This window comes from Barbus barbus (genome assembly GCF_936440315.1).
Source record: "Barbus barbus genome assembly, chromosome: 13".
In the NCBI taxonomy this organism is placed as follows: domain Eukaryota; kingdom Metazoa; phylum Chordata; class Actinopteri; order Cypriniformes; family Cyprinidae; genus Barbus; species Barbus barbus.
This window is the reverse complement of record NC_136741.1, coordinates 18,135,312-18,148,124: the sequence shown is the minus strand read 5'-3', so window position 1 is coordinate 18,148,124 and position 12,813 is coordinate 18,135,312. Positions and strand designations below refer to the sequence as shown.

The window sequence follows — 12,813 nt, the reverse complement described above, 5'->3', positions numbered from 1 at the left end:
GTCAATAACTATCTGGTTCAGCTCAGCTACCAAATCTGACCTCAGAAGACTACAGAGGGTCTCCAAGAACTGTACTCATCCAGAGTGAGCAAAAAATCTGGCAAAATCACTCTGGACCCCTCACATCCAGCACACTCCCTCTTTGATCTGTTGCTGTCTGGTCGATTCTACAGAGCTCTGAGCACCAGAACGGCCAGACACAGGAACAGTTTCTTCCCTCAGGCAATCCATCTCATGAACACTTGACAATAACGTAGAACACTCAACACACAACACTATCATACATCATTTATTCATCACACATACTTATTTACATTTCAATTTTGCACATATCATACCTGTACATAAACTATTATCTATATTATATATTGTGTTTTTGCTTTTTTTGTATATTGCCTATTTTGTATATTTGTATATCATTCTTTTTATTATCCAGTGTCCTGTCCTGTTGCTGTCCTTCTGTTGCACTGTGGAGCTTCGGTCACTATAACAAATTCCTTGTGTGTTTAAACATACCTGGCAATAAAGCTCATTCGCAAACAAAGCATTACAAAAAAAGATTTCAGCTTGAACTCCTTAAAGATTCTTGTAGGGATATACATGCTTTTGAGATTTAGAAACATTTGGTTTGAGTGAGATGATGATACAAAAAAATGCATATTCAAGAAGAGAAAGTCATTCCATAAAGTATACAGTTGTGAAAATGTGGCAGTTGGAATTCTTAGCAGTCTGGTTTGCACAATTGAAAATGCCACTCATTCCAAATAGTAAAACTTTTATTGCGCTTTAACTAGGGGTGTGCGATATACAGTGTTGTCTGCGATAATTAGGACTGGTCCGAATACCATTTTTTGAGCTTCAAAGCTTCGGTAGTAATCAACACAGAATATTCAAAGGTTCAGAGAGAGGGGCCGAACATATTCTTCTCTCTAATAAAGGCAGGAATCTCTGTGTGCCTGTTTGAATTTTTATTATGTCGAGAACCGTTCATCCAATCGACTTCATGCGTGGTGGGTGCGTTGTCACTGCACCAAGGGAGTGCAGTGTTGCATTTTTGTGCAATATGGACACGAGACGCGTTCAGAATGAATACACTTTTAATAAACTACAGAACAGCGCGAGCCGGAAGCGGCGCGCCTCACACGGGCAGGGCTCGTTTATATGCTCCAAGAACGGACACTGCACTAGTGATACAAAACACACAGGTCTGTTAAGAGCAATACATTTAATAAGGTAGCCTAACATTTTTCTAACAAATAAATCACTCCCAAAACAGAAATTAGCAGCACAGTAATTACTGACACCTTAAAGGGTAGGCTATTTAAATAAAAGAATGAAAAATAAATGAACGAAGTTCAACGAACTGTAATAAATAAAGATAACAATAACAGCATCACACATTTTAATTAACAGTTTCAACAAAATTAAATGAATTCCCTTATATAGAATAAAACAAACTGTAGTAGGCTAAATAGAACAACGTAACGTTAGACTGGCTAGACAGCTCACATTTCTAAATTAATGCGTCTCATATAGAGATGAACTCCACTATGGCTTCTGTTATCTCTCGCTTTCTTTTCTCCGTTATTCACAAGTATTTTCCAAGCAAATTAAGTGCACGTTTTTATCATGTGTAAAATTACTGATTATCATGGTGGATAAAAGCAGCTCGTTTTTTTACACCAACAATATAGTCTACTATAATAGGCGTACTACTTACAGAACTCAAAATTTTTTCAAACTTGATGTGCTGTTGTGGTAACTTAGGCCAGTTTCAAATCGCATATTTGGCACACTGCCTTTGTCTTGTCCTCACTCAATTTAAAGTGCTCCCACACAGCTGAGGTCTTTGGCATTTTTGTCTTCTCTTCCAGACGAACTGAATCATGACGTTCACTCATGGCCAATTCATATTCAAGCGCGAATGAGAACCGTTTCACGGGGGATGCCAGGTGTTCGAAAAAAAAAAGAATATTCGAATCTCAAAATTGAAAATCAAATGCCAACCCACCGAACGAATATTCGAATAATCGAATGTTCTGGTCCAGCCCTAGCGATAATATCGTAATTGTTGTTTTAACGATGTGCAATTTGACATTATCGAGTATGTCGCAAAAACCAAACAAAACACACCTACAAAAGTGCACGCATACATTACGTGAAGGTTAAACTAGTCCGCGTTTAGTGTGCGTTCTTTCACTGCATGATTCAGTCTGTTAAAATGCATTTAAAACTGTTACAAAATTCAAGACATCGGGGCAGAAAATGTATATATCTATATCATTTCATATAGTTAATCAATATCACATGCAGAGTGGCATTTTTTTCTCCAAAATCCAGCACGATTACAAATGTGATATTGATTTTATACAACAGTTCGGAAAACAAGAAGCTAGTATTTAATAGACTTACATTTTAGACACCATATTACCTGTTTTTGCGATATTTCGACTATATATTATTTTCAACACATATTATTTTGAAATTATTCCAAACACAGCCACAGCACTGTTTTGCGTCTCTGAGCAACATGACGCATTTCTTTCCTGAATCAACCAAACATTTAAATGATTCGGTTCAATTGCAATGACTCACTTACTAACAGTGACTTGCTGCAACCTATTGCCGGTTTTAATTTCACATTTAAAGGGATAGTTCACCCAAAAATGAAAATTCTGTCATTAATTACTCTGCCTCATGTCGTTCTAAACCTGTAAGACTTTCATTCATCTTCGGAACACAAATTAAGATATTTCTGATGAATTCCGAGAGCTCTCTGACCCTTCCATAGACAGCAAGGATACTACCACGATCAAAGCACAGAAACGTAATAAGGACATTGCTAAAATGATCCATATGATATCAGTGGTTCAACCATAATTTTACGAAGCTACGAGAATACTTTTTGTTTTATTGATCTGAACGTAAAGTTTACAATGCGCGTAGTGCTGTTGACGTAGAACACGTATGCGCTGTGCCTTGTTTACATTCAGATCAAAGTATGCGCATGAGTCGTGATAATCTCCAAAATGGCGCCAGGGTAATATGAAAAATATCAAAAACTTGGAGTCATCTGTACATGATAGTCCTTAAGATACCAGTGCAATAACTCACTCTCTGCAAAATATTGTCTAATTATCGTTATCGATAAAATGTACATGTGACGGAGAGGGTTTATACAATATTTATACACCATCAGCTTGCAGGAATCATCATTTGATTTTTGAGCTTACAAATACACTCAGAACACAAGCAACACTCATAATCTTATCAATATCTCTCACTTATATCTGAATAAATTAAAAACTGACGAGTCATAAATAATTGTTATGGTAATTAAAACCTTACATATTTGTGTACTTATTCGTAGAAATGTATGATCATGGGAAATTCTAATTTTGCCCCTGCAATGCATTTTTCAAAGTTCATCATTACTCACCATCTAAATCCTGTATTTAAGAAAGATAGAAAGGTATAACTTAACAATTTTACAAGTTACTTTAATTCATTTCCTATGATATAATGTACCAATATAGCAAACAGCATATATATGCTAATTAAAACACACAATAAGAGATTGTTCAGCCAAAAAACAGGAATTCTATTGTCATCTCTCATCCTCGTGTCGTTTCAGAACTGTATTTCTATTTGTGAATCAAGAAAAGAAAAATTCTAAAGAATATTCAAGCTCCAAAAAATAACTGTCAAATCGATAACTTCATTAAGGCATGTCTTTTCCTGTTACAGCATCATACCAAGTCTTTAAAGCTTCTGATAATCTAGTTTACTTAGAGAAGTGTGTCAAAGTTTTTTATCACTCTTTCTAGTCAGTTTACACTATCAGCACTTATTTACGGAGATGTATTTTTTTATATTTCATCTGCCTAATTTTTTACTGAAAACTCAACTGAACTTTCATGTTGAAAATTAATGTTAACAAAATTGTGGTTGGTAGTATTGGCAGGTATTTCAACAGATGCAAGAGGTACCAATTATGGGTGAAAATAAAAGGCTAGTAAATATATGTCATCTGCAGATTTTAATAGCGCATTTCACACACCACATCAATTTTCACATCCTCATAACTGCTCAACAATTTAACAAATCCCCATCAAGACAACACTGAGATCCATTCATCGGGCACCAGTTCACATTGAACACTGGAAAATCCTGACAATTCAGCTAGCAGCTTCTAGTGAACTCAGCAAAGCAATGACTTCTGATTTCAGTTTCAGTATAAGACAGGACTATTCACATAGGACAATGTTCTAGGATTGCAATCTATCAATGGCTCCACAGAGAGAATTTTAGGGACTTTTACTAGTGGAAATCCCAGCCTATTTGAATAGGCTATGCATTAAATTCTGTAAATCAAAATAAAACAAGACAGTTCCAGTTTAGCTTCACCTAAGACTACAAATAATATGAAAGCAGGAATCTCTACAAAATTTTGTCAGTAAAACTGACAATAAAATGAATTTCAACATCAGATGAATGGATGATTGAGTTGATGGATGAGCAGATGGATGTGTGAGTGGGTGATAGAGTAGATGAAGGAACAGATAAATGGATGGATAAATGTATGAAGTGTTTGAGATGGATGGATGAAGAGATGAATGTATGAGGTGTATGAGATCAAATAATGGATTTATGGATAGAAGGATCAATATTTGAGGCATTTGAGATGGACAGATAGACGAACAGGCGAATCAATGTATGACATATTTGGGATTGATGGTTGGCCGGTTAGATGGACCAATGAATGAGGTGTTCAGTTAGGATGGATGGCCAGACAGAATGGACAGAAAGAAAGATGTATGAGATGTTTGATTTGGATGGATGAATGTTTGAACGAGATGGATTTTCTGCATCTCTCAGTGATACTGCATAGGTGGTCCTCTATCACATGACTGATTGAGCAGAACAAGTGCTGGTACCTCTGGGTTGTGGTGGGCAGCAGCGACGCAGCTGGAAGCGCAGGTTCTCTGTGCGCAGGTTCTGGCCCTGTAAGTGATCCAAAAGCTCCTTCAGAGTGGGCCTGAATGTCTCTGTCCCATACAGTCTGTAACCTTGCGGACTAGTTTCAATTTGGAAGTTCTTATACTGGGGAACAGGCCTGGATTCACATAGGTCCATCTGAAAGAAAGAGAAGAAATACATGAGAGACAGAAAATAGGGGGAAAAAACATGATTAAACACAAAAGAAAAAGCCAAGAGAAATGGTGCATGAGAAGAATAGTGAAGGGAGAGAACAGGATTTGTTAAACAAATGTTGGGTGGCTGCAAACCGATCTTCCTTAAGATAAGATAAGTTTGCTTTTAGTTGACAGTGAGGTGTTGGGTTTCTGAAGGCGACTACCTACATTGTACATAATGCTGATAACATTAAACATACATAAAACCTAGCATGACACTTTGTGCATTTACTTCCTTGTTTCTTTGTTAATCCTGCATATATGTATTTAACAAACTCATATACTTTCTGTTGATCAGTACAGTTCAGCTCAGTTAAATCAACTCGATTCTATTTGTATAGCATGCTGAACTAGGAAGTTGTCACGGAAAAGCAATGCAAGGAAACAGTGATTTGGGGTTCTGCTCCAGCTACTTATACAGTTCTCACATTAAATAATAACTGCCAAGAAAATCTGAAAATGGATGCATTGTCTTGGTCTGATCTGGTCAAAAAAAATAAAAAAATTTCCTCAAAGCTACAAACACTAAAGCAAGATCCCAATTGTTATTCATGGCTAACTTCTGAAAAGCATTTCACACGGATTTGCTGCCAAAATGTGGTGTTGCAATATTTGACAGAAAATCAGTGTTATATATCATATGAACATGTGTCATGGTCAGAGAGAGACTGTACAACAAGAACCAGATCTTCTTGATTTCCTGCAGAGAATACCACAAGAAAATCTGGGCAATTCAAGACATGTCCTGTCCAAGCAAGACAAACAGGACAAAGGATTTCAGTTCTCAGCTTACTGATTTCACAAAATTGTGTATCCCAACTGTACAAATTAAACTAGACTTTTGTGTTTGGTGTATGTGTATGCACCTCAATGCAGACAACAGTCATGATGATGTAGTTATAGTCTGTGCAGCTCCAGCGCAGGACGTAGGTTCCTTCTTCATTTCCCTCCTGACGAAGTTTATGAATAGCATACTCTGTGCTGTAAAGAGACAACAGACAGAACTAGTCGCAAAATTACTTTCCTGAAGACAGCTGTTATAATGCAAACTAATACTTAACTACAGTATGAAAAGCTGAACATTATTTTACCATGATTACAAGGTGTTCAGACAAAACACAAAGTCCTATTGAATTTAATTTCCACCAAATTCAACTCATGAACTTAACTGTTGGTTATGTTAGTTAAGCATCTATATTAACCACCATTTTCACTAAATAAACCTAACCAAATGCATTTAGACTTCTTTGTCGAGCAGTATTACATTTCTTATTGCCACTGAATTCTTCTTGTTTTTTGATCCATTGTTCATACTTGTGTCATGTCTTTGCTACTTGATACACAAGCACATTCTTGAAGAGAGTTCAAAAGAAGAGCATTTATTGAAAGACTTTTCTTTGGGACAATGTAAAAGTCACTACTGATCAATTTAATGATCAATTTGAACGAATTAATTTCTTTCAAAAAACAATCTTATTGACCCTGAACTTTTGAACTGTAGAGTATATAATGAAAATATTTCCTCAAACTATCTGTGACACAACTATAACCAAAATATGCTAATATGGTCATACCAGATAGGTCCATGACAGCCATTTTCTAAATTCTGCACCACTGATGAGGGTGCGACTTCAGTGCACAGGTAATGATGAGCATCTACAATCAATCTGAAGTAACCGTCAACCAGTGCAGCAAAGGACAAAGCGGCGTCACGATAAAACAGGTCCAACTCCTGTGGAGGAAAGAAGAGGAATACCTTTGTAGGATAAGAACTATAACATGCCTGTCGCTACTATCCATTTCATCCAATGAAATGCATTTTTATACAATTCTTAAGTCATGCCTGTTGATTTATGAATCACGACCTTTACTGAGGAATGGAAGTTTTACACCATATTCTGACCAGAGTTCTTGTCCTAACTTGCCACAATATATAACATATTTTGCTGATAACTAAACACAGCTGAATTGTGAAACCCTGTGAAACCATTAAATCTTCTTGGACCACAAATCAGACTTCAAATTCCACTACATTAAATATCAAATATTCTCTGATTGGTTATGACTCTATCATATTCAGCATGAATGCTTGTGCTGGAATCAAATTGTACCAAGTTAGGACACAGTGTAGCAGAAACTGAAATGACAAAATTACCATGGTTTTATTGTCTTGTCTGTAAATGGTGACACAAGACTCCTTAATGACGATGTGGGTGATTTCGAAAAAGTCAGAGAAAAGTGTCCATCCGCTGTCTTTTCTTTTGTCATTCTTCTGCTTGTTGTCAGCCTTGTTCTTTTTAGATTTGGTTTTGTCTTTCACTATCAGAATATTCTATTCAAAAAATAACAGAATTGAAACAATCCATGACAAACAATCCAGAATTGCTAATAAATTTGTAATATTTAAAAAATCTGCAAGCTCACAAAACCTGTGAGTGCTAAACTCACTGGTACAGGCTTTCTCCTCCAGGAGATCCCAGTGGTTCCGGACACTTGCACTTCATAGCCCTGTCCGTCATCCCCCAAAGGAAGAGTGTGGTCCGGAGATCCCTCGCTCTCAGCTGATACTTTCAGCCTCTTGGGCTCAATATACTCCCGACCCAGGCCCTGGGTCAGTGTTTCAAGAGTGGAGAGATACTTGACCTTCAGGTCGTAGAGAGTTATGTTGCTGTCCTGAATGGTCTTGCTATTGAACTCGTTGAGGAAATTTCTGAAAACGTTGTTGATGCGTATGCGTGTGAGGAAGTTACGCTGCTTAATGATCCGGTTCAGACCATCCGGAATGAATCGCTTGTAGCTATAGAGATAGAGAAGGCTGAATAAAATCACTTGCTTTAAGGCAGAAAACCAATATGATGCTTCCTTTTAAGTACTCATCAACACATACACCAATTCCAGTATTTATTACACTTCTCTCTGGGATACTTGAATCTGATTGGTCAATATCAGCATTAAAATACAAACATACTTGACCTCTGAATGCTCTAACTGACCAATCAGAATCAAGTACTCCAAAGAGATGTGTAACAAAAGAGGTTAATAGTTGGAAGTGCCATTTAAATATTATAAGTGTCGATCATTTTGCAGATGTGCTGTAAAAAGAAGATTGTATGGGTCACCTCGTCTCAGCTCCAGCTCCTGATAAAGGCAGATTATTGCTCTTGGCATGATGGGTAATGGCCAAAACAGCCATTCCCAAACACTCGTTCTCTATCTCATGAAGCTCTACCTCACTCTGGGGAGTGCGCACTGGAGCAAGTCCCCTCAGAAAGTCATACTGGCCCTAAAACATAACAAAAAAAGAGTGCAGTATGTGCCAAGCAAAAAAGTTAACATGATCTCTCTCTCTCTCTCTCTCTCTCTCTCTCTCTCTCACACACACACACACACACAAGTTATTAGACACTAGTGTTCAAAACAGCCCCAGAGATGTTTGAATAAATAGCAGGAAAAAAAGACATTTAAATACATATCAGACTTCAAAGAAAACAACCAACATGATAACAACAGGTACCACATGAGTGTGTATTTGAATAATCAAACCACAAAGCTCCTGTAGTGAAAAACAGGCAAGATTACTTTTGTTTGAAGTTGTAACAACCATGTAAGTGATAACTCAGGTGTTTCCTGTACTCACCTGTGCAAACAGGTAGTCAAGAGATGCAGCATCTAGTAGAGGTGTCCCCTCAGGGCCCTTCTGAGAGACTAAAACCCCTTTCTGCTTGCAAAGTGAGTGTCTCCAAACTGGAGATTCTGTCTCACTAGTGCCATGCCAGTTTGTAAAATAAAACCTATGTAAACAAGTAAAATCAGCTGTTAAAGGATTCATGGATGTTTTTTTCCATCTACACATACTTTAATGTCCCAGATTTTTTATTTTTTCAATAATTCTAAACAAATTTGAATCTGTCACACTGAAAATTTTCAATAAGCATGCCTTTTAAGTTTAAATTTTACTTAAATTATTTTGATATTTACTGTGTGAAAATGCTTCATTAATTTTTAATAAATTACAACCAAAATTTTAACAAAAGTTAGTGTACACGTTTACCAAGGAAGCAACAGTGTCAGTGAAGATCATATAATATACTTAGTGTTGTGTGAAGAAAGCAATGATTAAAAAAAAGGTAAATATCGGTGAACAGAATATTTCTGTCAAATTCTGTAAAAAAAAAAAAAAAAATTTTATATATTGTAGAGCAATATAGTATTACTGTAGTAGTTTAAGAAATATCCCTGTATGGCTGACAGAAGATAAATTAAGTACAAGTAAGCAAATATGTACAAGTGTATGCATGCGTGTGCGTGTGTTCACAAATGTATCATGATTATGAATGTGGTCAGAAAATCACGATGACAGAAGCTGATTGCGTACAAAAACATACAGAGAACAACATTATATAAAGGATCACAACAAAGGCTTACATTATGCAAATATACTAACATATGGTAAATAAGGTGCACAGGCTACATGCATTACCAAATCATGTGTCAACAATCAATAGAGAAAAGAATAACTACACCACCCCATTGCCACACGAGCGAGAGCTCATTGTAAACAGGAAGCAGCATAAGTGAGAAAAGTGTGCTGTATGCCACAGCGGAAGAGAGGGTGCACAAAGATTGACCATAACCTGTTTGTGTGCACAACAAGTAAGCTTCACACAGGGAGACAGCGATTCTGTACCCACCACTCGCTTTGTATACAGTAATTGACTCTTATCTTAGTTTCACTGGTGAAAAGGGGAAATTCAGGGGATCCTATGTTTTACTGAATGAAATGACTTTCAGAATAAGAGCAGCCTGAAACCATGTCAAGGGATTTGTTTCTTTGTTTATTTATGCATTTATTTTTATTATTGTTTTGTCAAGGGGATTGTAACAGATTTGTAACAGGTGTGCAACAGGGCTCTGTACTGTCCATATGCATTTATAGCATTTAAATCAAACTAAACGGTATTGGCTGATACTAAAGGTACACTGAAAAGGGGATTGGACCGAGCACCAAAACACACTTGTAGCCAATCAGCAGTAAGGGGCATACACACTTTTGGAATGGTAGAGAAAATAAAAAAAAAAAAGAGAAAAGGGTCAGGGGAATGTATCTTTAAAACAAAAGGTTACGATCAGGCTAGGGACCTGCGCAAAAAAAAAAAAAAAAGCCTGAAAACAGATGCAGAAGGTTGCTTTTATTTCTTCTCTATACACGAGTAATGTAGGTTTTGTGTTTCACAGACCTAAGATATGCTGTCCTTTGCTTGAATATACTTGGGTGTCATCTTTGCTTGTTTGTTTCATTATTATTTTCATTCAGCTATGATAAAGAGACATTGATTTCCAAGCCTTATAAAGTCTGGAACGTCTAAAGCTTTTCAAACATCAGCTCCCAAAGGTTGTACGAAAAGTGAGAGTACATACTCCTAATATAATGTTTTTTCTTTTGGTTCCCCTTTTAGCGATTAATTGTTCCATGTGTTGCATAGAGAGTATGTGAATTAGGGATGCAACGATACAATTTTTTCAGAACCGATCCAATCCGATATCAAAAAATCTGAGTATCTGCCGATACCGATCCAATCCGATACCAGCGCAGTTTTTTCCTTTTTTTTTTAAATAGATGTAGAATTTCTATACTTCTCTGTGTTGACCTGATTGTCACTCTTTTGTGTATGACAAAATATACTCTAGTTTTATAAAAACCTAGTGAAACATTTTTAACTATTTTTAAAAGTGAATAAGTGTAGGACTAAATCTGGTAAAATGGTACACATTGCTCTTTGTATTGTTGTAAAATACATTCATGAAAAAACAAGCAAATACATTTATCTATAAATATATACTATAAAATTAAAATACATTTCTTTTAAATCTATAGCACAGTAATGAAGGCATATCAACATATGATAGATAGGACAGAACAAGAAAGACTATTAATAATCTTTCATTACGCAAACGTATTATAAAACGAAACGCTCCAATACAGAGCAGCACAAAGCGCGTATGCGCATCCCATGCGCAGAATGATGCGTTTGAAGCGACACGGAGTCACAGCGCGCAGGCTGCACAGCCCTCCGAGTCCGCACAGAAAAGTTCAAAGTACTAAGGGAAAAGATATTGATGCGTAGTGTATTAAACCAGTGCATTAGTTTATTGATCCTTTTCTTTTAACAGTTTTAAACCTCAGTAACTTTGCGCTCTTGAAGAGAGTTTGACTATAGTAACCGAACGTGACACGCAGTTTGAATGCTGAATGAAGGATGACAGACAGCCGCAGTGGAGAGAAGAGTTTACCTAAACTTGAATTTAACGACTTAAATATTCATCTGTACCTCCAGATTAAACTATGGAACAGCTTCAGAACACTTGAAATATAGTGCACGAAAAGTTTATGGTGCTTTATATTGTTTTGTGCCTTTCGTGTGGTTCAACAATAACACAGAAAAGTATAGCCTACGCACAATAACGGATTTGGATCGATCTCTTCTGACCGATACTCGATCCGAAGAAAATGACCGTATCGGAGCCGATACCAATCCTGAGTATCGAATGTGAATGTGGGGTAGGAGGCATCAAGATGTGTGATCCTTTTGGTTAGGGACGTGTTTATGTTGGTAATTTCAAAAATCAATAGCATTTACCAGAAATCACTTACTGCACTTTTAACAGAACACTGACATCAAACAATAGATTTCACTAAACCAATCAATAAATGTCCAGGTTATTTAAAAAGACAAAAGAACATTTTTTAAAATTGCATTCAATTATATCTTATTACTACTATTATTATAAGACATAAGTATATATATTAATACTTATTACATTAATGAGAATTTGGTAGTGAAAATGTTCATCATTAAAATAATGTCACACAATGCCAAAAATCTTAATAGTTCAGCTTTTAGACAAAAAAACTTGCTAGAGAATTAGAATGACGTGAGCCATAGGTTCTCCCTGGAATTTCTAATGGGGTTTTTGAACAGCAGTTTTGAATTTTTAATGTAATGTTAGATGTCCTTTAAAAATGTAACGCAACAAAGATGCTACATAACAACACACCCTTAGTTGCAAAATTTTTAAAGCACACTATTATTTCAAAATTCATGGTCCATGTTTTTTGCATGCTAAAAAAGTCTGTTCAAATTTTATTAATTTTATTATTTGTAAACCCAAAAATCTTACATTTTGGGGGGTTTTGGCAGCAGCATTCAGTTGAGCACACTCACCTCATACGGTAATGAAGTTTGATGCTGGTCTCCTCCGTGATCTTGAACACATGATTGGGAGCATACCAAAGATCCTGGCTCTCTTCATACAATGCAAACAAGTTGTGACACAAAGGTGAGATGTCTGGGGAAAAACACATTCAAAATAAGAGCCTGATTCAAACGGTTATTTTTATACCTGCCATTCTTGTAGTTCTAACCAGCAAATAACCTCATCAGATGATGCCTAAGAGGAAGTACTCATAGCTAAATGCTGTTTATGAGAAAAGTTTACCAAGCAAAAGTATTTGACAAGCTTTTACTGGAACATGACAAAAAAAAGTGGATCAAAGGTTTGCACATCTCCTATGCAAAAGGAAAAAGATACAGTTCATTTAGTTTTAGTTTGAACCTGA

General features: G+C 36.3%; 1 protein-coding gene across 1 annotated transcript in view; it reads right to left on the bottom strand.

The window, feature by feature from the left end:
• The window catches only part of LOC306879141 (tyrosine-protein kinase JAK1), a 42,914-nt gene that overhangs the window by 17,313 nt on the left and 12,788 nt on the right, over positions 1 to 12,813 (bottom strand). The window contains exons 3-10 of the mRNA XM_079431883.1: positions 12,419 to 12,542; positions 8,833 to 8,986; positions 8,315 to 8,478; positions 7,644 to 7,992; positions 7,351 to 7,527; positions 6,770 to 6,927; positions 6,062 to 6,176; positions 4,938 to 5,136 (exon numbers count right to left, since the gene is read on the bottom strand). Coding sequence (XP_079288009.1) covers positions 4,938 to 5,136; positions 6,062 to 6,176; positions 6,770 to 6,927; positions 7,351 to 7,527; positions 7,644 to 7,992; positions 8,315 to 8,478; positions 8,833 to 8,986; positions 12,419 to 12,542 — 1,440 coding nt within the window. The remainder of the gene's footprint in view (positions 1 to 4,937; positions 5,137 to 6,061; positions 6,177 to 6,769; positions 6,928 to 7,350; positions 7,528 to 7,643; positions 7,993 to 8,314; positions 8,479 to 8,832; positions 8,987 to 12,418; positions 12,543 to 12,813) is intronic.